Source organism: Planococcus citri, chromosome 5, assembly GCF_950023065.1.
Source record: "Planococcus citri chromosome 5, ihPlaCitr1.1, whole genome shotgun sequence".
Classification (NCBI taxonomy): domain Eukaryota; kingdom Metazoa; phylum Arthropoda; class Insecta; order Hemiptera; family Pseudococcidae; genus Planococcus; species Planococcus citri.
The window spans coordinates 37,902,561-37,929,971 of NC_088681.1; the positions used below are offsets into that span (position 1 = coordinate 37,902,561).

Below are 27,411 nucleotides of genomic sequence, written 5' to 3' on the forward strand. Positions count from 1 at the left end.
TGCTTTTTCCTGAAATTGTTCAAGTTTTACTTTTTACTATTTGCTAAAAATTGTATAAAACTCTAGCTTTTTAGCACCAAAATAGTACATACTTAGCTGTTCTTTTTGCAAAAAATGTTCAGTCTTAATTTTTTTTTTTTGAAATTGTCCTAATGTCTCGTTTTTTTTTCGCAGAAATTGACAGAAAATCACTCCTGTTGTCAAAACTGTTAGTCTTGTTTTATTTTGCCAAAATTGTTTTTTTTTTTGCAAAAAATTGCAAAAATCCTTACATTTTTGCTTAAAATTATCAAAAAGTTTCACTTTTCATCCAAAAGTTTCAGTTCATTAGAAACCATGCAAAACACCTCAATTTGTAATACTCTGGTTTTTTGTGAGTTTTTTCTACATTAAAACGTTTTGTACATTTTGTCACTTTCTGGTTACTTTTAAAATTTATTTTGGTTACTAAAGTAACTTTTTTTGAAAAAATTTATTACGAGCCCTAGAAAAATTGAATTATTAAAAAAGCTCTATGATGAGAGTTTTTTTTGGCAAGATGTTGAGCCTCCAGCAAATTTTCTTTCTCCAGAAATATCAAATTGTTTTGGAAGTTATAGGTTTTAATGTTTATTTTTTACCTCTCCAGAGTAAAAATTGAAATTTCTGAAAAATGTTGAAAACTCGCTAAAGGCTCCAAAAAAGCCAAATTGCGGTTGTTTCCCAGTTGGATGACACACCAGACGATATCTTGCCGAAAAATCCTCTCGCCATACACCTTTGAAGATTTGATTTTTTTCACTTTGTCTGGAATTTACAAATTGTTTAAAAATCCAAGTGCTCATTCTAGAGCGATTTGAAGTTTCTGGAGAAAATTTAAAAATAACTGGATGCTCCAAAATGGCTCAAAATTAGTACGTATTTGTGTATGCGTGAGGGGGGGGGGTTATTCGAAGGAATTATTTACATTGGTTCGCTTTGTTTAGAAAAAATTCTCATTTTTATGGAAATGTTTGATGAAAATAACCATTAAAACAGTTTTTAAAAATTTTTTCAAGTTTCAAAAATTCTCCAAAACACCTAAGAAAGAACTTCAGAACCGGAAATTTTGGTTACTCTGGTTTTAGGACAAGATCTTTCGATCTAACTTGGCTTCATTCAAATCGTCGAAGATTGTCAGTTCTAAAGGTTCCCTCGTCAGATACGTGAATTTCAAATCTGTCGAATGATTCATCAGTTTAAAATCGAATCGGCTTTCGAAGAATTCATAGCTTCGTCCGATTATAACCTACCAAAAAGCGTAACCTATAGTTTTGGAATTGCATTCGCCAACGGCTACACTAATATGATGGAAAAAATCTCCGCGAAACATCTCACAAACTCGACAATGTAACCGAAAATTAGCCAGAAAAAAAAAACAAATCTACACGTACATATAATCGAGCATCCAGGCAATAATCATAGAAAGACGCGAAATCAGAAAAAAAATGAGAAAATAAGTTGTTTTGAAAGATAGAAACAGGGTGGAAGCAAAATGATAATATCTTACGATGCTGAAACTTCTCCAATAAGACGTATGATTTGCGAACTGTTAATTCATATTTACACGCGGTGGATGGCAAAGAGAAACAAAGATTCGAATTATCAATAGAGATACTCGCTAACTTGTATATAGGTAGACGTACTCGATCGAGTAAAACATAATAATCAGATTTTACCTATCTGCATGCACCTCTCGGATGGATGGTGAATTTTGCCAGAAGAAAAGCGTGTTGTTTTTAGTTTTTACCAACGCTTCTTGCTTCTCGTTGTAGTATGTAGTTTGCTTATTCTTACCATAACGTAACACTATAGACCTTTGGCTAAACAATTGCGTGCCTAAGACACAGTTGTCGTGAGTATTTTGACCTGATAGTTGAGGGTTTTCTTTTATGTATGTAGATGTCTTATAGAATTTCGTTATGTAATTGTTTGGACCAAAAAAAAATGCATTTATTTGAACACGTATTCGTCGGCTTTCTGAATAGCACCGGTGCCTTGCTTTTATTTTTTTGGCACTAAATGCTCGGTGACAAAAGATTTTGGGAGAAGAGCATTGAATACTGTCTCCTGTCTGTGTTTTGTATGTAGATGGATATAGATAAATGTATAAGGGAAGGTTAGTGACATCTCTGTTTTTTTTATCATGTCCTGCTTAAACAAACTATCGGTATTTTGGGACAGGTTGAATGGACCAGGATTTGTGTAGAAATCAATTTTTGAACGATTTACAATCGATACTAAGAGGATACGTGTTGTAAAAACGTCCATTTTTCCGGCCATATGTGTCGTAAATTACCTAAAAGGAGACGATGTTCTAATGGTATGTTTCTCTGGTGCACTAGCACTACCTGAGAACGATTCAATAAGAACGAACCTTTTTTTTTTCTACGATCGGAGCAACAAGTGAAATTGGCGAAGAGCGGTCTGACTATTGAGAGCTTGGTAAAAGGGTGAATTCACCCATTGCTCGGCCCATGCTATATCGTCGTATAGACATAGTCGTCGTAAAAATGAAACGTTAAAAATACCGACCAAAGTACAAAGCAGCATTGGGCCGGTAAAAAGAGAGAGAAAGAAAAAAGGAACGAATTAATAGGAAACATGATGAAGCAGAATGTGCTTTCTCGGACTGTAGTGCACGTTGTTGTTCGCTCATGTTAATTGATGAGTACATTGGGATGAGAAATTCGCTTTGTGTACGATTTGTTTTCGTTGTTGTCTGCGTTCTGTGCCTGCGCTGCGCTGCATTGCTCAGCCAGCCATCAGCCACAGCAGAAAATATTTCCAAATTCTCAAAGCCGAACAAGGTGCCAGTTGAGTAGGTTTTGTTGATGGTTGTCTTCATTATAATCTATACCGCAGAGAACGCATAGGAGGTGAGAATCAAAAATGCCACACTCCTGTAGGTGAATTTGATTCACGACCGATTCGTTTAAGCTCAATTGAAATCAATTCTTTAGTATACCTATGGACTGCGTGAAGTTCGCATACCTAGTATAGGTTCGTGGCGATGGTGAATCATTCTCAAGGCGAGAAAATTTTCACAATGAAAAAAATTCGTTCTCAACTGCGTTGCCGGGTGAAAAAAATATGTATCTATTCATGGGAGATAATTTAGTATACGTAGGTATGGCAACAAACACCATCGTGTGTCCGCATCCTTTATACTAGGAAACTGATTTGTTTGAAAATAAAATATGTAATTTACTGGTAAATGGGAAGAGAGACGCGTACATGTGTGTCGTTGAGAGCTCAATTTATCCTTAATGTATTCCGTTCTTGCCAGCTACTGCAGTTACAAATAATTCAGAAGCAAGCTGAACGCAGCGTGTGATCCATTAAACGGACAGATATAGACAATTTTACAGTAATTGATATACGAATATATTATGACAGGTTCACGACTCTGTAATACCTTTTTTTTTTTATCCAACCCTCCTCCTGCTATCTTCGTCTCTGTCTTACACCTGGATATAGGTGTATTGAATGTACATCTACATACATTCGTATAAACCGTTGCGTTATTAGTCTACTAGAGAGAAAATTTCCGCGACGCGAAATTAATTTCGCTATTTTTTTAAGCGTGATTTTCTATAGAAAAACCAGACTATTACGCTTTATCATTTTTTATTTTTTATTCGCCGAATAAATCATACGAGAGGAGTTCACTAGTCGTTCTGAATCAGTCAGGAGCCATTAATCTTTGGAATTTCACTGGACACAGCTATATAGGAATAAAGTTTTTTAAGTAGAAAAAAACCACCTTTAGCTTTTATCTCGTCTATTAATCTTGTCGAGTTGCACCTTAAAGTCTGGAAGAAGTGCGAGTTTAGGTTCATTTATACATAAAATGTATATCGACGTGTACTCTTCACGATAAATGGCTGTAATTTTTATTCAATTTGGAAGCACGAGTATCTGCCTGAGACCGGATAAGATGAATTTAAATTTTAGGATTTCCAGTACATGTTACTGAAAAGAAATGGCCCATTAAGGGTATTCTTTACCACGAGTTATCAGTTGTTTCAGCTCGAGAAAAATGCTCAACTTATGCACCTGATTACTCCGTGAATTTTTAACCGATTTCAATGGAGTTTGTTTTAATATGACGTTTATTCTTTTATCTAGCCGAGTACGTAGCGATTTTTCGAAATTATCAATTTTTTTTCTCAAAAAAAAGCTTTGAAAACACAGTAATTTGCGAGTAGCCAAGCAGGCAACTGAAGGCTTATATCAAAAATGTGGCGACGTACTCGGCTAGATCTCATTTTTTTGAACCATGCTGTGAAAAAATTTTTTTAAAAAACTTGAAACTTGCGGAGTAATCAGGTGTATAAGTTCTGTACTCTGATGGACGGGAGCGGGTGGCGGGACATGAGACATTCCAAGTAACAGTTCAGCCTAAAAAATATAGAGGGTGTGTGTGGGTGTTGGACGTTATGAAGAAGGGTAGTTTCGTTCTTCACAGATTTTGCGTATTTAAACCGTTTTAAACCGGTTTTACTTCTTCCGAGTTCTTCTGAGGTTACTGGTATTGGGTGTCGATTTAGTTTTCTAATTCAATAGGCAAGGCAAGGCGGCCGCCTAGAGTGGTAAATTTGATGATGGGAGGGGGTAAAATTTGAAGAAATTACAAAACTAACAAATTATGGAAAATTTTCTTTTTCAAAAATAAAAAATAGAAAAAAACGTTCCTTAATATCAACTCAATAGTCAACGTCGAGAAAAGTTGGAGTTTTTTTCCTATTGTCAAAATTTTGTTTTACTTCTCAAAGTATGAAATTTCAGAAGCTTGTTCTTGTTCAATTTTTCAAAAATAAGTATCAAATTTTGAAAAATAAGTAGACTTTTCTGATCGTCAAAAATGATGTTTTTACTTCTTGAATTATCAATTTTTAAAAGCTTAAGCTCTCAATTCACGTATTGGCCTGTTTGGTTTTCTTTTCAACAATACTCGAGTTTCACCCATGGAAATTTTTTTGAAACGTATGTCATGTACCTAGTGTACACCTACTTGGTAAAATTTCATTTTTTTTTCATCAATAAATTGAAATTATTTGAGTACTAGTTTCTAATATTAAGTATTTCAGTTTAATGACAAATTGGTTAAAATTGATACAAATTCGAGTTTATGAAATTGGCAATAATGATCGAAAAATTGACACAACTGAATTCCAAAGTATTCCCCCAGTTTCAGAAATTATATCTTTCGATGTTTTAAAATATTTGGGAAGAAACAATTTTCAAAATACTACGTAATTTACCCAAAACTAAGCAATTTTAGAATTTTTAACCACTCAGTAGAACTCTGAAAGAGCCGAAAGAGGTTTTGGATTTTGAGGACAATGACGACCTTGATCATTGATCGACGCCACGCAGAATCTCAAGTATACTATCTTTTAGAACTGGGGCAGTTCTTTTTGAAAAGAGGTGGAGGTAGTAGTAGAAGTAAAAAATCACAATGCATATTTTGAGAAATTTCCTCTCTCTGAGGAAAATTGGCACGTCTGAAAAGAACATTCAATTGCAATAAAACACGAAGCTGGCCGTATAAAAAGGACTTACATATTAGTTGGGGACCCGCATAAGGATCAATTGCACCCAGCAGCCTATCCTCCGGGACAACTTTTTTAAAAGAGGAGTCCTAAGGAACTGACAAAATTTCAAGTGCCTAAGTGCCTTTTTCGATTCTTGGTGAATTTTTGAAAATCAAAAGGCCAAAAATGAGGGGAAAAATTAAAATCTCGCCAAATTGATCTAGAAAGCTGACATTTTGAATGTACCCTATTTTTGACCTGCCAAATCGTTTGGAAACTGTTTCAGACCGTTTACGAGTAGTTCTGGAGCCTCCAGAAGATTTTTAAAACTTGAAATTCCCACAAAATTTCATGAAATGGTGTTGGAAAAACGAAATTCATTCTGCAAACTAATTTCAATATGCTACGAAGTCGACTGCAGGTGGATTTCAAGTCATTTTAGAGTCTCCAGCGACTTTTTGAAAGTTACTGGAGCCTACAGTATTGAAATTTTCACAAAAATTCATCAAATAGAGATGAAAAGCGGAAATTTACTCTGCAATCTAATTTTAGCACTCTTCGAAGACCACTTCAGGTGGGTTCAAGTCATTTTGGAGCCTCCTGAGACTTTTTGAAAATTATTCCTAGAGTCTCCAGCAGATTTTTGAAACTTGAAATTTCAATAAAATTTCATCAAATGGAGTTGGAAAACCGAAATTTATTATGCACAGTACAAGTGGCATTTTTAAAAAAATGGAAGTTTCAAAAAAGGCGCAGGAGAGGCTTCAAAATGACTTGAACCCACCTGAGTCCTGAAGTCGTCTTCGGAGAGTGCTAAAATTAGAGTGCAGAGTAAATTTCTGCTTTTCATCTCCATTTAATGAAATTTCGTGAAAATACAAAATTTCAAGTTTCAGAAATCTACTGGAGGCTCTAGTAACTTTCAAAAAGTCGCTGGAGACTCTAAAATGACTTGAAATCCACCTGCAGTCGACTTCATAGCGTATTGAAATTAGTTTTCAGAATGAATTTCGTCTTTCCAACTACATTTCATGACATTTTGTGAGAATTTCATTTCAAAAATCTTCTGGAGACTCCAGAACTACTCTAAACGGTCTGAAACAGTTTTCAATCGATTTGGAAGGTCAAAAATAGGGTATTTTCCAAAAGTCAGCCTTCTAGGTCTATTTGGTAAGATTTTAATTTTTTTTTTCTCGAAATGTTTTCAGAGGACTGCACAGTTTTGACAGTTTTGGTGATTTTCAATGGCACCTGTAACCTGTTGGTTTGAGCTATTTTGGTTTAGCACACTTCCATCAAAAATGCGACATCTTAGAACACGATCACTGACAAAAAATTGCCAAACTTTAGTGAAATTTTGAAAAATGTCTCTCATTATTCTCAAATTTTATCAATAAAATTCGCAAAAATGCAATAGGTCTTTATTACGTAACTTGAAACAAAATTTGAAAAACATGTGAAGCCCCTTGTCTTCTAAAAAAAATATTGACCCAAAAATTTAAAAAAAAAAAACATTTTGATCGTGTAGCATTTTTCACCCTCAAAAACGATGAAAAATGGAAAAAAATTTTCAATCAGAAAATTGGTTTTGCGGAAAATGTTTATGAAGTGGAACTTTTTTATCATTTTCTCATTCTCGAGAACAGTGTGAAAAGTCCCATCAGAATCACCCTCAAAAATTCAATATTTCGCATGAGTATGTCCTCTCTTCTTTTACTAATTTAGCTTACTGTAGTCTTTGCATCTAGTTATCTATATAACACTTGCGAGAAAAAAAAACAAACTGAGAGAAAAAGAAGTATAAAAATACCAACACAGCGGGGTGTAGGTATGGGTAGGTAGGGTGTATACAGTACGGTAATGTAAAAGGTCATTCTCGAATGTATCACACTAGACCCATACATACAACAAGAAGCTGTGACAGTTTAAAAAACTATGCAAGTATGGGGTGAAGAGGGTAGGTATTGTTAAAAGTGGGTTGCGTATGCACTATTGTCTGACTGTGAATGAATAGACAGAAGAAATGCACCTCTGCAGTTCGTGATTTTTGGTCGTTCGCGAAGTAAATCATCAAATGTAAACATATATGTTAAGGAAAAACTGGTATGCAACCAGAAACCGCACTTACTGATAAAGGTGTAAAGAATACCCTTAAGAGATATCTATCCAGCATAGACTGGACTATACTATAGAGCTTGGTTTCTACACATGTTACGTTAGATACATTAAAAAGTCTTATACTATAGAGGGTGTATGGTGTTACTTACACGTCTAGCCTGGCGTCCGAAGTCTGATGTCCTTCGATCCTTGTGTCCGTTGGCCTTTACAGGTGGTCGCAATTTATATAGTCGGCGGCAGTCTTTTGTTAACTCACCCTTTGTAGGTGGAGCATTTCAGATTATAGAAATCGCACGCTACTTTTTCTTTTTCTCTATCAAGTGAACATGCGCCGAAGGATACCGACTATGTAGCGCCATACGTACACTTTGCGTACATCAAAAAGAGATACCGTATCCTTATACCTATATACGAAATAGTGGTGAGAATTTTTTTTTTCTTATGGTATTTGGAAAGGAAGCTCCACATGGCTAGAGAGAGAAAAGAAAATAATAACACAGTTAGTCGTCGTTGTAATGTTTTATTAATGTAATATACTATTGTCTAAGATAATGTGGTATGACGGCGTCAGAATGAACGTGTATAATGTCAAGCGACGCGCACATACATTTTATATGTACCATGTCGTGATATTATTTTACCTACATTGTAAGAGTATGAGCTGTGGGCGGAGCTTAATGAATCTCTGATGTATGACAACTGATGAAGTGATGAGTATTCTAAACGCAAAGGTGTCGCGCATTCCCCTCCCCCTTCATCTTGCCCTTTACTCTGCCGCGCCGTCGCATGTTCGCAACACTTCACTCACATCAGGGTATAATGTCATGTCATAGGGGAGCTATGTAAAGTACCTACATAAGTGAAGCATTAGAAGTCATAGAGTAGCATGAAAAATTCAAATAGCAATGTTGGCCAAATACATTATGGTAAGCGAGAACCAGGGCTGTTTTCGCCACATTATTGCAAAGGTTATTATTATATGACGTGATTAATAATTATCGTCATGTAAGTGCTCTAGGTGACAGTAGTGCCAAGAAAATAAATAAGGTATGAATTTGATAAATCTTTATTTTTCCTTCACACATTTTGTAAATTTGGTAAACTGAGTAGGTTGCCTGTAAAGATCACGACAATTCAATGTTAAATCACGTTTATGAAGTATAGAATAGGAACAGATCACGAATGCGAATTGACCACACGTGATATCCACCTCTAGTTTTAGAATTCGTTTAGTTACTTATTTATTTTGTAAAATACAAGGTAGGTAGGTAGGTAGGTAGGTAGGTAATAGGTGTTTTAGATGGACAGATTCTCTTTCCTGTAGTTGATTACAAACCAGTCACGAAAAATGACAAATTAAGTAAACTTGAATTTGTGAAAGGATGTTCTTACTTACGTTTTTGAAATTTGAGTTGAGGTTATCTTATAGAAAAATTGCGCAGATGTGGTGATTTTCGACTCATAAAATAAATATTTGATGCCAAAGGTGTCTGACATGTCATCAAAGTGATCAAAATCTATCTTCCTGGACTATAGGTCATCAAAGTCATCCTTTTGACCAATTAAACGCACTGTTTCCATTCTGACCCCTAGCTGTTTTGCAGGCATCTCAATTGGTCCTCTTTATAAGGAACTTGTCCTTTTTTTCAATGTTGATCCTTAAAAGTCCTTTTTCCCAAAAAGTCCTTTTTAGGTCTTTATTTTCATGAGTTTCTCTCGCCTTAAAAAAATATAATTGTACCTACCTATAAAAAAGAGAAAAATTGCGTAAAAGTTGAGAAAAAAAATGCAGTAGAATAGCCATTGTTTTACATTTTTAACGTGAGAACAGTGGCATTTTTTTCTATTTTTTTTTTTTTTTTTGGTTTTGTTTTTTACTATTTTACGTATGTTTCGTTTTTTGTACCATCAACCGTTGATTTTCCAAGGCCTCGTTTGCTTTTTTATCTAGTTAGAATTTTAAAAAAAATCAAAATTCAAATTTTAAAATTTTGAAGCGAAAATATAAAAATAATAAACTCCTTCATTCATCACACCAGAAAACATCGTTTTTATCCCTCTCGAAGTACCAATTTTTGAGAGCTTTTGCCCTCGCTTCGCTCGGACCCCCGTTTGTTCTTTTTTGATTTTGAATTTGAAAAACAAAATATTATCATTCGAGTTTTGAAATTTTTAAGTAAAATGATAAACTTCTTATAACTGTAACTCTTTACGCGAAAAATCATCGTTTTTTATAGTTTCGTTTGCCTGCGTGTTCATTATTCAAAAATGTTGAGTTAGAAATTTCAAGGCAAGAAAAATCCATGTGTTGGCATTTTTATGTTTCCTTTCCCCCTCCCCCATGAAAAACTATTTAGATACGATTTGTTTGTGAATAATTTCGAATTTTTTTTCCAATTTTGTATAGCAAATTAAATACCTAATTATGTTGATATTGGCCCAAAACACCTGAAATCGGTGAAATTAAGGTCCTTTTTTAGTCCTTTTTTTGGTGAAAAATGTTTCTTAAATTCTTTTTTTTTTCAAAATTCAATTGAGATGTCTGGTTTTGAAAAATACCGGAAAAAACTGAGAACTTTGAGCAGTGGATGTGCTCATTTCTTTATTCCTTTTAAATATTTTCAGCAGTTGCATTATTCAAATCGAAAAAAAAACAGTTCAAGAGGAAAAAAAATTTTTTTTAAAAATGGGTGTAAAGTTTCCTCTGTAAGAAAAGTTTCAAGTCATGGGTATAGTTTTTGCGCGAAGCTTGACTATGAAATGCTATTGATAGGAACTCTGCAAAATTTTACTCAAGTTTGCAAAAGTCTAATAAAATGTCTGGCATTGCAAGTTTCAAAAACCTGACAAAATATCAGAAGATCATTTCTGATATGTAGTACGTATCCGGAGAACTCATCGAAGGAGATTTCATGAATTCTCCCGCAATGAATTCTCTTAGAAGAGCAATTTTGCTAAACAGCGAGCATTTTTTGCCGAAAAACAAGACTGAGACAATTTTAACAAGAAGTACTCTAGAAGAGCGGGTGGATGACCTTGAGAGGACAGACAACCTTGAGAGATGGTCAATGACCTTAAGAGGCCAGACAAGCTGACAAACGACTTTTGGAAGCCATAGAGGGGAGACAGACGACCTTGAAAGGCTATGGAAGGTGGGCCAGTGACCTTGAGCGTCCAAACAGACAGGTCAATGACCTTGAGAGATCAACTTTTTGGAAATTTCTGGAAAATAGCAAAACCATGACAATTTCCGCAAAAGAAAAAGATATTAAGTATAGCAATTTCTGGAAAAAAAGAGATTTTTGGACAACTTTTGAAAAAATGAGAAACTTTTTGAATTTTTTGCAAAAACGATACTTTGGACAAATTTTGGGAATTTTTGGGAAAAAAGCGATATTTGTTTGCAATTTTGCTAGAAAGGAAGAGTTTTTGTCAATTTTTTGCAAAAAACAAAAATCTGACGATTTTGTCAATTAGTGGCAAAAAAAATCATTGTTTGCAATTTTTTTCAAAAAAGCTAGACTTTTGAACAATTTTGAAAAAAAGTGGAACTTGTTGAATGTTCTGCAAAAAAAAACAATTTCCTCCAGCCATGATTTTAAAAAGCGACACTTTTTGTTAATGTTTGAAAAAAAGAGAATTCTTGACGATTTTTGGCAAAATGCAAAATTTGAACTATAAGTACTTACTATTTCAACAAGAAGGGATTTTAGGGAATCATAGTGGAAAATATACTGCTTGAGATGGAAGGCGGGGGGGAGGGGGGATCATAGAATGAAAATTAAGTCCTTTTTTTGTAATTTATGTCTGGAGGGGTGGGAGGAGATGAGGTAATATTGGAAATGAACTACGAGGATGGATATTTGTAACTTTTGTTAGCAACACTAACCAAATATTATAAGACCCTTTTTTTGTATGCTGTAAAAGTTCGAAGATGAAGATTTGCGAACCAACTTCTTTTGATAATGAGGAATATTTCTGCAATCTTTAAAGTTGAAAAAGTAACAGCAATCCTCATCAAACATTCTGCAAGTTGTTCCTGTAGTTGGATGGATGACCACAATCCACCTCTACAATCTCAACTTCTCATCCAGCATCAATCATCAAATACCTATTCGAAATCAAATAAATGCGAATTCGCGATACCGGTACGACCGCATCATCGATTCATTTCAGAGAAAAAAAAACTCATAAAAATTGGTATTATCCGGTACATGCGGAGTAATAATATTCGGACCTGGAGACGATAGGAAAGGAAAAAAGTGGACTGGGCGACACAGTGCGGTGCAGAGAGGGCGAAAAAGAAGAGGAATTATAATAGAATATAATGAACGGGGGACGAGTGGAAGTAGAACTGTAATCAAAGTTCTATGCGCGTCGTGGAAGAAAGGTGTTTATTACGCGGTGTTGGTTCAGAATGTGATGCAAGGCCACTTCTTCGCCTAATTGTAGGTTACTAACCAAGACCGCGTTACTATACAGCAAGAAGCGGATTCAATCATTTCGAGCCTAGCTAGGTGCTCTCGTCCCCATCTCTATCTCGTCTCTGTATCTACGTATGCGTGTACCTATGTATACTCTGTAAAGTCGTCTGTTTTTTTTTGTCAGCGTGTGTGTACTGGTATCTACAATACCATGATGCATGCACAAGCACAAGCACAAGCACATCCAACAACTCCACAAAAACTTAAATTCCAACTCGTTTCCACGCAATGACACTTGCCGCCGCCGCGCCGCCAACTTACCGGCGCGCTTCCGTCGTCCTTTCTTCTTGGTAGTGTGGACCACGAAACGCTCGCAGCGTTTTTCACAATTATATTTTTATATTCCCGAAAAAAACCTCATCTAGACCGCTCATTACTTCTTAAGTACTTTTTTCTTCTTCCTTCTTTGCCAACCCACAATTGAACAGAAAGATAGATCTACCTGTACTGTAGATGAACGCAGATGGAAAAATATGGTACCTACACTGGCCGGCTAAATATACGTTTCGGTTATTAATGTAGGATGAAAAAAATCAACGGCTCTGGAAGGAATAAACGTATTTCCTAAAGGATTCCCTTCGCAGCTCTGCAATCGACCTTGTTCATCATGCACTGGTATCATTGTTGCATGACAATAATGTTGGCGAATTTTAGCTTTTCTTTCGTTTCATTGGTTGGTAGGAGTAATTTTGTAGTATCTTCCATAGCTGGGAAGAGTTCCATGCATCAAAGTCTGACGAATTATCCACCTTAATTATCGTCAGAAACTGGATAATGACTCGATTAAAGTTTCCTCTGTATGTTTTTCTATCCGATAAGAAAAATGACCACCATGCGAATGATATCTCGTACTTGAAGTAATAACTCAACGTCGAACCATTGTTCCACGATACTCGCATACATTGTAGGTAACCATAATTATGACTACCCATCTCAATTACCTACAGCATTTCCACAAAACTGCCAAAAATTCCACACTAAAATCGTTGACATCTGTTTCATACCTAATGAATGTCAATCTGGGAAAAAACTCGACTTCACAGTCTAGATATTAAAATGCCTCTTTCAATTTAACCTGTATTTTCTTCACTGAACCAACCAACCAACCAACATTAAATGAATGAGAAAATCTATTCCAATAATGATGTCATATAGAGAGAACATCTTAAGTAGTACTGTACAGACAGGATGAAGACGAAGTTAAGGGAGGAAAGAAGATAATAATCATTGGGATTCGACGATAGTCGATACAGGTCTTCAGCTGCGCGTTCTTCTGCCACTTCTGCCAAGTATTTGTACTCGTACGAGATACAACACCAGTCAGATACTATAAAATTATATTATCATTGTACAAGAATGTAGAATGGAAAAATTTGCGGAGGATAACACTGTGGATGCCTGCGCGCTGCCGAACGCGTTAAGTGCATCATCTTCCTACGTGATTTTTACTTACTTAGAAGTATTATAAGTCTATAGATCTACATATTCGAAACATTTGCCTATCTATAATGGATGCTGTGTATGAGTATGGGTTGCTTTTCAGCAATCAACCGTCTACCTGCATGTTTATGTGTTGTTAATTGATATGGAAACGAGTCTAATTACTGTAGAAATTAATTCTCTCCGTGTTAGTGTTTGCATAATCGAAAAATTAATACCATCGAAGAGGATTTTTTAAAAATTGATTTCATTTATTCGTTGAGCACTCCAAATCAAAATTTCTTTGAAGGAACCACTATTTCAAAACAGCCTGGCAAAACTGTTGAAAATACACAAAAAAGGTTCTCAAAGCACTAGAATGGAATATGTATCGCTTGTTTGCCAGAAATTGCTATCTGCTTCTTACTTGAATTGTCAAAATCTTGCATTTTGCCAAAAATTTTCAAAAATTCTCGTTTTTTCAAAAATGACTAACAATTTTGTTTTTCAGAAAAATAATTGAAAATTCAATTTTCATTTTTTGCGAAACATTCCAAAATCTCACTTTTTCTAAAAGCTGTTCTCAAGTTTCACTTTTTTCAGAAATTGTTAGAAAGCCTTTCCTTTTGCTAAAATTGTCCAAATTTTGCTTTTTGCCAAAAATTGTCATAAATTATCGCTTTTTGAAAAATGACAAAAGTTTTTGCTTTCCGGATTCCTAAAAAATTTTGTTTTTTTACATTTTCAATTTTTTTTTCACAAAAATTGTTCAAAGTTTCATTTTTTGTTAAAAATTGTTGAAAATTCTCGTTTTTTCAAAAATGACAAAAGAGTTTACTTCTCAGACAGCTGACATTTTTTGTAAAAAAAAATTCATTTTGTTCCAAAAAATTTTCAAAAGTTTTTTTTTTTAGAAATTGCCAAAAAGCCTTTCCTTTTGTGGTAAAATTTTCAAAGTTTTACTCTTTGCTAGAAATTGCAAGAATTCCCACTTTATTGCCAAAAATTGCCAAAGCGTCTTTTTTTCTTTTTTCTTTTACCAAAAAGTTGAAAAATAGTGCAATTTTTCAAAATTGAAGACCAGAACATTTCAATTTGAAATGTGATTTTTTTGTTAGTTTTTCTCTACGTCTACATTAAAATGTCTTACTCACATTTTGTCATTATTTTGATTTCTTCTATTTACCTACTTTTTCTTTTATAAAAAATTGAGAACGAGCCCTTGAAATCGAGGAAATTCATCATTGAAAAATTAGCTTCGAATTGTCTAATTTTGGTCTTGGAATTTTGCTGTGGCATACATACTGTTATGTTGATTATTGGTTCATTTCCGGAATCCATGGTGGAATTGATTGGAGCTTGCAAAGTTTTGAAACGTGATTCCCTTTACAGAGTTGAAGTCTAAATTTTTTGGTTGGGAATGACTGGATCAGTTCTTTAAATGTGAATTAATTGAATTTCACTTCAGTTATTCGTATCTGGTTGTATCACGTACAGAAATGAGTTGAAATTACTTTCCCAGAAATAATTTCATTATTATGTTTTATGAACCTTATCATTTTGTTGGAAAATGCAAAAACCGCAATAGTAATATCCTAATTTCCGGATACTTTTTGATGTTGAATCGACTCGAGATGACGAATACGATGGAGGAGGATAAAAATGGTAGATCTCGTTAACCCACAATACCAAGACATTACCGAAATTCTCATCGAATCCATCACAATTACTGGTTACATTTTGTCTGAAATCTTTTCAACTTTAATCATCACGTGAGAAAAAGAATACTTACTCTAACCTATGTATAAGTCTAGAAATAAAGAGAGAGAAAAAAATGCCTACGCCTCTCTTTACGGCATAGAGGAAGGCACGAAGAAGCAAGATCAGTAAGAAAGAGAAAGATGGAGAGAAAAAGAGAGAAGAAAAGACTAGACGAAGAAAATTATCTTTTTTAATGGGCCCTTAGTCGAGACTTTAATGACAAATAGAGCGCAGTAAGTCGGTTCATCTGTCGATATGATGGTATGAAATTAGGATTGTAACCTCGGTGCTTTGGCGAGTAGTGCTGGAATATACCATTGTCAATGATTACTACGTGGTCAGACAGAGACAGAGAGAGGACGGTGACGAAGACTAAGGATGGCGGCCGAGGTGGTGGATGAACCGAAGAAAGATGCGCCGCCACAGACTAATAATTACGACTTGTGTATATATTTTAAGGGAGTTTTTTTTTCGTTTGCTTTTGTGGTTTGGTGTAATGGTGGTTGTGGTGGTCGGGGGCCAGGGGCTCTTCATTGCTCGAGATAATAGTAAGTCTGCGAGTCTGCGTTTTGGAAATGATATTAACCGCTAATGTCATGTGGGAAAGGTTCTCTATCGTCTGTATGTATGTTCTGTGTGCTTTGCCTGGTTCTCTTATGTCTATGTATTCGGTTCTGGTGCGTATATGGCACTGGCAGTGAACAGGTTCACGTTTTTGGAGATCGAGCCAAATGTATGTACATACTGCGGTATAATTAATGATCAGTTCTGGAGGTTGAAAGGGTAAACGATTTACGCGACAATACGTTGTTATGTCGATGATGGCATTCTTCGTAAAAGCTTTTTTTTTCTGGTAATCGATGCACGTTATAGTGTATGAGCGAGCTATCGCGCTAGTACATATAATGCGGAAAGATTTAAATAAGGCATTATCTATTGCATTAGAAGATGAAGAGAATATTGTATGTGGAAATGTATAGTGTACCCCCTCGAACAAGCTCGCTGCATCGCGCCATCCTGCCCCATAGACGCCTCGTTCGTCAGGTGATATTAATCAATGTTCATTAAAGCGATATCGATAGGTGGTGCGTGTTTTGTGATTGGACGAGTCGAGCTGTATTGTTCGATACGTCGTTGGACCGAGAATTATTGTTTTTAATTAATAACTTCCGATTGTTATACAAGCATAGATGATATCGCAAGTCTTCGTACATTGCCTACCAATCGGATACCTCTCTTTTTTTTTCTTTCTCGAGATGGGTAATTTAATGGGTGTGTGTTCGTTAGACTCGTCACGTATGTACTGTAGATGTTGGAGAAAAGGTCATTTGCCACTTGTTTAGTATTTTACCTCGAGATGATAATGTGCTGAATTGTCGAAAGCTTTACTGTTCTTTGAACACGTTTTTTTTGGCTTTATTTCAGCGTTGATTGAGGCAGCACCCTCCCATCTACCCTTAATCTAGGAAATGATGCAATTTTACAGCTCTGCGACCTCAAAAACATGTATTTTGATGTATCACATGATTATTATAAAGGAATATAAACTTGTTTTTTTTTAAAATGTGAAACTGAAAGTTCATGATAATTGTGAACTTTCGAGCTGTCGCTGACTTTAATACAGCAGACTGGTGTTTTTTGAAAGAAAAGTTCATATGAGCTTTCAATTATTTCGGAGGTATTTTCAGTAGGTTCGGTTTTCAGACGACTATTAGATAACAATGGCGACTTAGTTGGCAAATTCTTCCTATCTCTCGACTGCAATATTATCCAATAGTCGTCGTCGACCCATCGCATGAATATTCAGATTCTGAATTATAGTTGCTGCTTCAGCCGGAGCGGCCGTCGCTGTCGCCGACTCAGTAGTCAAAAACTGAAACTGTACGAAGCTGCATGGACCAGCTTATAAAATTTCAATCTAGATAAGATTTTCGTTTATGCCGGTAATTTGTGTCTTAATTATTAAAATTTATCGTAGCTTGAAAGTTCCTCTAGCTTGGCACGGCCGAGTGGGGCGAATAAGGTAGTTCGGCGACCGCGCAAACGACCAAGACCACAGAAACGTTCAGTTCGCCACGAAAGAGAAGAATAAACGACTCTAATCAAAAATACATCAACACTTCTTTAAATAAATTGTAACCGTTGATGTGGATTCAGTCTGGTCGTATCTCGCGGGAAGAAGAAAAGCCCAGCAAAGGCAGGGCATGGAAGAGAGCGAGAGCATGTAACCAAATGATGAAAAAAAGAGAAAAATACGTAACTTGGCTGGGCACCGACACCAGCAACATTCCGTTTGCAACGCATATGTCGGAATAAATTTCCAAAACCATATCAACATCCGGTTTTTCATGATTGCACCGCCACAGCCACAGCATCATCTACACACAGTCAGTCGTATAGTCACCGCTGCGATATTTATGCGCGCGATTTATCGCCCAGCAACGACGACGTGATCGCGGGGTGCGATAATGAGAAATTTTTCCCCCCTTCGATGCCTTGGTCCTCTGGATCGTCGTCGCGGGGCTTTCTATGCTAACGCCAGTCGCTGGTCGCTGCAGCAGTCCATCGATTGGCGTGAGATTTACGATCCTACAAACGACATTAGAGTTGCAAATTAATCTCGTAAATAGCCGCGAATCGTATTCTACACATATTACGATCAACGAGCTAGGAATTTGAGCGATTCGTGTGAAATTACCAAACGCTCATTGGGGAATTCGAGCGTTAACTATATAGTTGGGTTAATTCGTCACATATTGTAAAGAAATCGCCCGAATGGATTATCTAGAGTGATTATCGAATGATATGCCAAAATAGGTAGAGGTACCTATACGAGTGCTTTGAAAACGAGTATAATATGAATTTTAACTATTTTTTCAAGTTTGATTTTTTTTTCGCTTTTTGAAAATTCTTTTTTTCGAAGAACTAGATACGTATACCGAATATTTGAGCTAGGAAACGGTAAATTTGTCGGGGAAAGAGGATTGTTCTGATTTTTCGAATATCTGCTTCATTGCTCGTAAAATTGGTCTAATTGGGTTTATATAAGCTTATAAATTCATTTGAATAGATTTTGGAGCGTTTTTTAACCTGCTGGAATTTTCAAAAACGTATCGTTTCAGTCTCCTAGCTTTATTGAGTGAAGTTTTCTGGGGATTGTTTAAGGGAGATGAGATAAATTTCAGCTTTCTCACTCATTTAGGTTTTTTGTTCTTGTTTTGTAAAATTTGTTTTAGCCCAAGTTTAATTTTCGAAAATGCCTCAAAATAAGAGAAACAGATTTCAGCAGGAGTTCAAAATTCCTAAAAAAAATGATAAAAACAAAAAATTTCAAAATTTTAAAATGTTACTTTTTTACCCCTCAACGTTCTTTATCCGCTGAAAATTCATTAAAAAATGGTTCATGCCTAAGAAACCCGTTTCAAAATCAAAAATTATATTTTTTCAAAATAGAACCAATTTTTTCTAAATTGAAGTTTTAACTTTCTTAAAGCAAAACTGACCATTATTCTAAAGCTAAAATGACCATTTACCTCTTCCAAAGAAAAATGGCCATTTTTCAAAGAAGAAATAATCGTAGTAGTCTTTTCTTTCCAAAGATGAAAATAGTCATTTTTTCAAAGCAAAAGTGGTCATTTTTCCAGAGCAAAAATTTTTTTTTGAGTAAAATTCGTCATTTTTTGGTAGCAAAAATAGTCTTTTTTTCTAAAGCAAAAGTCATCATTTTTTAAAAAACAAAATGTTGAAAAAAAATAATTTTTTTCAAAGTAAACCCCTAATTTTTTTTTATAAATTTGAGTTTAAACTTTTCTAAAGCAAAACTGGCCATTTTGCTGGAACTGAGATGGTCGCTAGCAAAGTAGCAAAGCAAAGTGGTCGTTTAGAGCTATAGATATGGTCTTTTTCTGAAGCAAAAATGACCATTTTTTTTTACAAAGGAGAAATGATAATTTTTTCGGAGCAGAAATGTTAATTTTTTCCGGAGCAAAAATATTCATAAATTCTTTTGAAAAGTTTTCCTTAGGTATTTCAAGTTGGAAAACATAAAAATCAACTCCCAAAGTGCTCCTTACAAAAGAACAGCACTATTTAGATCGTGGCGGGGTCTGGGGGAGGGTTCTCTTCAGAAGAAAGAGAATTATTTTGAAAAATAATTTTGGCAGACGAATGAAATGAATTAAAACTTTGAAAATTGAAATTTTGTATTGAAAGTACATATTCAAAAAAAGCATCAAATCACTGAAAATTTCATGTTACTTTTCATTGAACCCGACCCCAAACCGAAATTATTTTTCAAGAAATATCGAAACCCATTACCCAACCGGTTTAAAAATCCAGACCCGAAACCCAAATCAACATCCCTGGTTGAAAAAAATCTTTCATTTCATTTTAAAAATTTTTCCTCTACTCGTATTTCAGCTCTCCTGTTCAAATTGATCGTTATTTTGAAATTTTTTTCATTTTGGTAAAAATGAAGGAATCACTTTCTTACACGAAATCCTCGTTTATTTTGATTCCTGAGACGCCCTGAATGCTGATAAAAAAAATTCGTGGACTCTGTTCAGAAATTATTATAATTTTTTGGGGATTCGATGTAGGTACTAGAGTGATAGATCAAGTGAACGTGTATACCTAAACCTAAGTATGTTGGTATCTAGGAACGATACACATATATAAAAATTAAAGTATACCATGAACAATTGCACCAGATTGGGTCTATCTTACCCGCATCTTTCACATCTATACGTATCTCCTCGCTAGAATCAGCAATTTAAGTGAGTACATCACAACAAGTACATATGTACTCGTACATGTATTGTGTTCAAGTGCATCTGTGCGCACTGCACATAAGTAAATACATCTCGCTTTCGAGATAACCTACATCGAAGATGATACGAGTATGTCGATCAGCATCCGCGTATCTGGGCATATTTGTCATTCGCCTCGTAAATGATCCGGGTAAAAATTATGTGTATCTGCTTTACAAAGATCTCGTCTATGTTGATGCACTTTCAACACATATTCCATAGTCCACACTATACCTTCATTATGTACCCTACTTGTAGATACGTACAATTCAAAATAATTTCTTTATTATTAAAGAAAAAATTGAAGATAATAATAAAGTTCTTCTACATTTATACAGCTCATAGGAGTGAAATCATCATCAAAATGTACTCTTACATACTATATTGTGGTTGATAAATCACGTATTGTGGTTTCCTTTTTCTTTTTACTCCTAGTTTACATAGATTTGTTTCATCTTTTGACCCTTCTCTTCTCACTTCATTCACAGAATAAGTGTAGGAACTATCAACATGAATGAACCAACTTCACAGATGGTTAATCATTCAGCTAGATTGACCAAATCATTAATAGATATGTCCATTTTTCAAAAAAATGACTCATTCGATTCCTGATGACAAATACATTTCTCTTACGAGTTGCAATTATCGAATACTTCGCAATAGACGAGCTCAGAGGGAAGAAATAATTCCAAAACTCGGATTTTGATTATCTTCAGATACCGTCACCATTTTTAAAACATTTTCGATACAACAGGTTTCATTTCCCTCGTCTCTTTATGTACGAGTATTATCCGTTACCAATAATTCCCATTAAAAAAAACAATAAATTTTGCTGCAGATTATATTCAAATTCACATCAAGAAGAACATCAATATAACTCTCGTAATACCCGATAAATAAAGATACACGTCAGATTCACAGTAAAACAGAATAGGTACTCATAATTTCTGCAAGAAACACATCAAATCTGCGCCTGAAAAGGCTAAGTACACACTAAGTATACCGGATAAGAGAATAGAATATCTCATTTGCTCGTGTATTCAGCTACATAAGACGGCTATATGAAAGAATACATCCAATACCACGTATCGCGAAAGGCGAAACAAAATGACCATCTTACAAAATGAAAAAAAAATCCAAAGATAGAGAAAGAAGCTCGCACATAAACACAGATGCGTAAGCTAAATGAACGAGTGGTCAGTGACTGGTTTCGCGTTTGGTCTTCTTGTATCAGGTCAGCATTTGTATACACCATAGGTGCATTTTTATTTCACATTTTATTATTATTTTTCTATACTTTTGAGCTCGAGCTATGTTATCAAACACATAGGACAAATCGAAATTTAAAATTCACAGAAGGGGCGTCGAATACGCTGTCACGACGATGCTTCCTTATGTGTACGTATATGCAACCTTGTTTCACTTCTCTCGCGAGTACCCTTGCCCAGTGTCCAGCTGCACATGCTCGCACTCTGCTGCCCACCACATATACGAGACGAATTCCTAAAGCGTGCTGAGTCCTCGAGAGGACTTTTCGTGTTCGCGTGCATTTGGACCTCGCATGGACCTCACCGTCCTCACCAGTGATGTTCCAGTCTTCATTTACATGTATATGCGTACGAGTATCGAAATACTACATACACAAACTGAATGCATTTTACAAGTGCCTTGCCTATACTATACTTGGCCACTACAGGAACACACTGCTCGGCACCGGCTACCTTAAGGGCGATTCATACATTGTGTTTAGGAAACACTCGAGTCGACATACATCTACATAATCTCCACGAATACGAAACAAGGTCGAGCTGAACCTATGTACTACACAAAACCGCACACATTTGATTATTTTATTAACATTGTTCTTTTTTCATTTCACTATATGCAACGTAGTTTGCCTCTGCGTATACTTACTCTCTTCCTTTAGCATGTGGACTCAGGACCCCAGGCATATCAATCATTCGCCGCGCTGTATTTATGAGGTGTGTACACATTGCATGATACACCTCTCAGGCCCTGGCCGGATAAACATTGGCATTTATAAAATAAGCGAGGAGTTCGTAGACATAGACATAGGTTATGTGGATGCTTTCCATGTAAAAAAGGTAAAGATACAAGAAATAAAATACGAGACTGTCGACATTTACTCAAATTCTTTAAAACGTTTGATTTTTCAGTCGATTTTCAATTTTTTCAAAAATCAAAAAAAAATCAAAATGACTTTAAAAATAGGTGGAAAACATTCTAGTCGTTTTTCCTACTACTTTCCCTTCACCCTTTCCCAAGCAAAACTCAAGTTTCAATTTTTATTATTAAACTGAAGGAGAGTCAGACGAAACTTTTAATACATTAGTCAAGTGTCAAGACCCTTCTTATAACACTATTCCTAAAAAAAATCATCCGTAGCAATTAGCCCAACAAAAAAACACACCTTTCCCAGACCAAACAAATATCCATACCAGGGTTTAAAAAATGGGTAAATTTTCTCACTAAATCCTAGTCACGATCATTACACTGAACGGAAACACATACGTATAGCTTTACTTTTACCATTAACGTTTCAATTTAAATTCCAACATATAGCTCGCATCTTCGACACTGGTGCTCTTCGTTGTCTGTAATTTTTGTCAAATCGAAAACCCTGTTTTGCTGACTATACTCATTAATTCTGTTAATAGTGTACAGCGTTGGTACTTGTGTTTTTCACCCCGACAACCTTTGCCTGGCCCAGCTAAGCAGATTGGTACCTCATGTCTGACCGAATAAAGAAAAATATTCTCGATAAACAAATAACGACGGCGTTTATTTCGGACGATTTGACGCGTAGAAATGAATAATAGTCGTTCGAAAAGTTGATAAAAATGTATTGGAAATTAAGCAAAGAGAGAAGAAAAACAACTCGGGTGACATAATAAGTCCATTACGCGAACGTGAGATAATCTAATACGTTTCAAAGATGGGTTTTTCAACTATGGATCGAATCATTCCTCCGAAATAGATACCGGGTGTATTTCTCTCCTTTTTTTTTTTGGGATAACGAGACCAGTCTTTCTTTAGCCATACGCATATTTGTATAGTATTATTATTAATGAGTGTACTCAAATGTACACGAATTTTTAGTCCGATTTGTCACGCCGCGCTGGTACTGTTTCGGGGTGAGTGTGCGATGGCGAACCTAAACCTATGGATACATTATAGGTGGAATCTAATGCGTATATTTCAAAATTACTTACCAGTATAGAAAACCAGAATTTTAATGTAACAATTAATTCGATCGACCTTTTTTTTCTTTGGCAGGGAAACTCATCGAACCGGATGATTCTTTTTGAAGGAGATGTTTCACGAGTGTTTCATTCAAAAAAACGCGTCAAAATGTTAATTGAAACATACCTATTTCTAATCGAGCACTGCAGATATCGATTAATCACCCATGTAGTTTCGAAATCGAATAGGTAGATGAGAAAAAAAAAACCAACTTTGAAAGGAAACTAACAAAATATCCTAGAAGCTCAAGCTTAGATTAAAAATCTCTTGAAGCAATATATTCGATTGCAGTAGGATATTCTTTCTTCACTTAAACAACGATTCATTATAGAACGACTTGGGGAAAAAAAATTAATCATGAAAATTTACTATCGATTTTTGAAACATTGATCATGAGTAAGAAAATGCTTGTTTTTAATGAATCGTTCATCGAATGAGTTTTAAAAAAATCATTTTGAAAACAGAGATTTTGGAAAATTAAAAAAAAGGCCCCAAATGAATCACCAAGCAATATTTTTGGAATTTCAACGAACAAAAAAATTAAATGAATGAATCATTATGGAACGAACTAAAATGGTTTCACAAATATTGCTGTTTCAATTTTTCACAATTTTTAAATTTTTTTTGTAGACACCGGGTAGACATGAAATCTTTATCAAAAAATTATCAATATAAAATGAAAATTTTTGGAGCTACTGAAGGGGAAACTTAAGTTACTATATTTTTTCTCCAAGAATATGAGCAGAAATATTTGATAAAACTTGAGCTTGTCAAAGCGTGTCTACCGGCACAAAAAAGGCGAGAATTTGAACTACCTATAGGTAGCACGAAAGCACGAAAATTTCTAAAATATTGACGTCATATTATCAAAACTGTCGTTGTTTGTTTTCAATTTTACAAAATGTGAGATAATTATGGGAAAATTCGCGATTTTGCATGAATTGTGCATCTTTTTCACTATTATTTAGCAACCAACTTTTGAAACTCAAAATTAAAGTGTTTTCGCGAATTCAACAGTTGGTTGCTTAAAAAGGGGCCAAGAAATTACAGACATTTTTTTTTCAAATCACGAGTTTTGGATTTTTTAAAAATTTTCTGGAAAATGATTGTTCAAAAACAATGAGATAGTCTTTCAAAATCTTGAGTAAGGGTAGAAATGAAAATTTTGCAGCCCGTTGCATTGCATTTTTTTAAATTCAAAAAAGTAGCCTAAAAATTACAAAAATGTCTTGACTCTGGATTTCAATGAACTGTACGAACCTTTTTAGGGGTTGCGTTAATTTTTTTTGACAATTCTCTCGTTCTTTTGAATAAAATGATTAAATGAGTAGTGAGGGGCGGGGAGAAGAGGGCGAATCTAGAAATCTTATATACCTTCATGGAGAAAAATATCAACAAAAATTCCTCCTATTAAAATATTTTTAAAATCTGGAGACATCTGGAAGACTTGATTTTTTTTTATGGAAATGGGGGGGGGGAGGTAGATTTGACGACATCGACGCGGTACGAAATTTCATTTTGGAAGTACCTACGAAAAAGGCACGAATTTAGCTTTTTGGATTTTAGTAGACTAGACACCGTGGCTTCTTGAATTTTGCTGGAAATATTTCACGAATGAAGTTTTAAAAAATGCTCATTTCGCTTTATGTGTGGGAAACTTCATGTTTATAAAGTTTTAATTTTTTCGATTTTTCGAAATTGGCAATGATCACTGAAAAATTGGCATTGCTGTAATCCAAAATATTCGCCTGATTTCAAAAATGATATCTTTAGATATTTTGGCATGGGTAAATGCGAAATATTCGAGAATAAAATTCCTATTTTCAACACACGAATTTACCCAAAAATAAGCCATCTGCAAATGTTCAACCGCTCAAAATGGTACCCTAGAAGTGATCTGGGATTTTCACGGCTCAAATACCATCTTTTGAAACTGCACCAATCATTTTCCCCATAAAAAAAAGTTGGGTAAGGACTAGAGCGAAAAACCCACGATTTTTTCGAAAATGCACGCTCTTTGAGGACCCATATCTCTGCTCCAGGGCACCTCCGGTGCAAAAAAATTTCTGGGTGATGACTTTAAACCCAAAATAAAGATCTCCACTAAATTTGGTCAAAATTCTTTGACTTCTAGAGAATCTCCCGTCAAAGGCAGAGTAGGCTATTCGCACAACATCGATGATATGGTATTCTTCCGGTCGTTCAATACGTGTGTTGTATAGTCGTACAGATCTCTAGTGTGTAGTCGGCTTATAAACGTGAAATCGAGATCAATTACGTATGTTCATTTTTATACTTTTCACGTTGTACTACAAGTTGTATGTGCGTTGGCTAAAATAAGCCATATACAGGAGTCGATTCAGAGCAGTCGTAGCGCGTCGTTTGATTTATGCTATACGACGACTCGATCATTTCTTAATTAGTACCTGAACGTTCTTAATTGATGTGTATAGGTAAAAAGTAAACGAGAAAGAGAGAGAGAGATGGAAACACGAGGCGTATAGAAAAATCAAGAAGAGAGCAGTGCATGAATGCGTATATGAATGTGGCATCTTGCTTAGAGGCTTGCTGTAGTACGTATAAAAATGAACGAACGAATGCGAGAAATTGAGAAAGATGTGAGAAGAAACGAGAGAGAGAGATTGCTATGCGTATGAGATGTGCAATTCGCGGTAAAATATTTCAATTTGTTCGTCATGTGCGATCGGATTCGTATTGGTAATCCGAGGTATAATGCATTAAAATGGCAGCAGGAAGGAAGCAAGAGGGAAGGCGAGGCGTGTATAAATACTTACCTATGCCTTGTAATTAATACGTCGAATCGTGATTATGTGGTTCAATGCCTCGATGATGTACCTAGCTACCTCTGCAGTATGCCTATAGTGAGAGATACGTTTTCCAAAATGTTGGTTAATTTAGTACCTCTACTTACCCTCTATACTTCTCTATCGCTCCTATATGAACGTATACTGCTTTTTTTTTATTTTCACAACGACTTCTTGTATTAATATTTTCATTTTTATTTGTTTTGTCAAACAGGTTTCGGCATCTGATTCGGATTGCGGTGTTAATGCCATGGTTAACTATACATTGCTGGATGGACCTTCGAAGAATAATCCGTTTTACGTCAAGTCTATCTCGGGTGATATATGTATCGCTTCCGAATTAGATTACGAGACAAAAAACGTCTACGAGTTTCTGGTCATCGCTACAGATAGAGGTAAGATTACTCATATGTCATTTACCTAGGTACCTACATAGTACATAAGTGGTGTAATTATATATGTTAGGTACCAAGTCCGAAATTGTACAATTCGGGGATGGTACAGCCAAATTTGTACCATCTCCGAAGTGTCCGGACCAAGCGTGAATATTACTTTTTCTTCGGACTTTGTTCGTACCATGCCCGGAGGGTCCGGACGAAGTGTTCGACTTGGTACAATTTGTGTTGTGCAAAGTCCGATTTGAAGTTTTATAATGAAGAAATTCGAATTTCATGCCATTATTTAAAAATTCAAACCTTGACATTTTAATCAAGTCAAAAAACGAAGGCATTTTTTTTTTGATTTATAAATTTTCAAAAGCTTTTGCACTCGCATTTGCCTCTTTTTTCATTACAAAACTGAAATTTTTTGAAATTTATTTTTCAAATTTTTAAAATCTTAAAACCAGAAAAATTATCTTTTTGCATCTAAAAATATAGGTACCTATAGGCCAATTATTTGGTTCTTGAATTAGGAATTTTCGAGAGCTTCTGCCCTCGCTTCGCACTAAGGCCAAAGTTTCTTCACTATTCTGACATTTACATTTTTTCTTCAAAGAACAAGACTAAAGAAATGATTTTTTAATCTTAGAATTACAAATTTTAAAATCTTGAAACCAGAAAAATTATATTTTTACGTCTACAAATATACCTAGGCCTTACCTAGGCCTATTATTTAGTTTTTAAATTATGAATTTTTGAGAGCTTCTGTTCCTCATTTCACTCTAGGGCCAGTT

General features: G+C 35.2%; 1 protein-coding gene across 1 annotated transcript in view; it reads left to right on the forward strand.

Annotated features, from left to right (window-relative positions):
• ds (dachsous cadherin-related 1) overlaps positions 1-27,411 on the forward strand; it is a 183,109-nt gene that overhangs the window by 99,554 nt on the left and 56,144 nt on the right. The window contains exon 3 of the mRNA XM_065369076.1: positions 26,452-26,632. Coding sequence (XP_065225148.1) covers positions 26,452-26,632 — 181 coding nt within the window. The remainder of the gene's footprint in view (positions 1-26,451; positions 26,633-27,411) is intronic.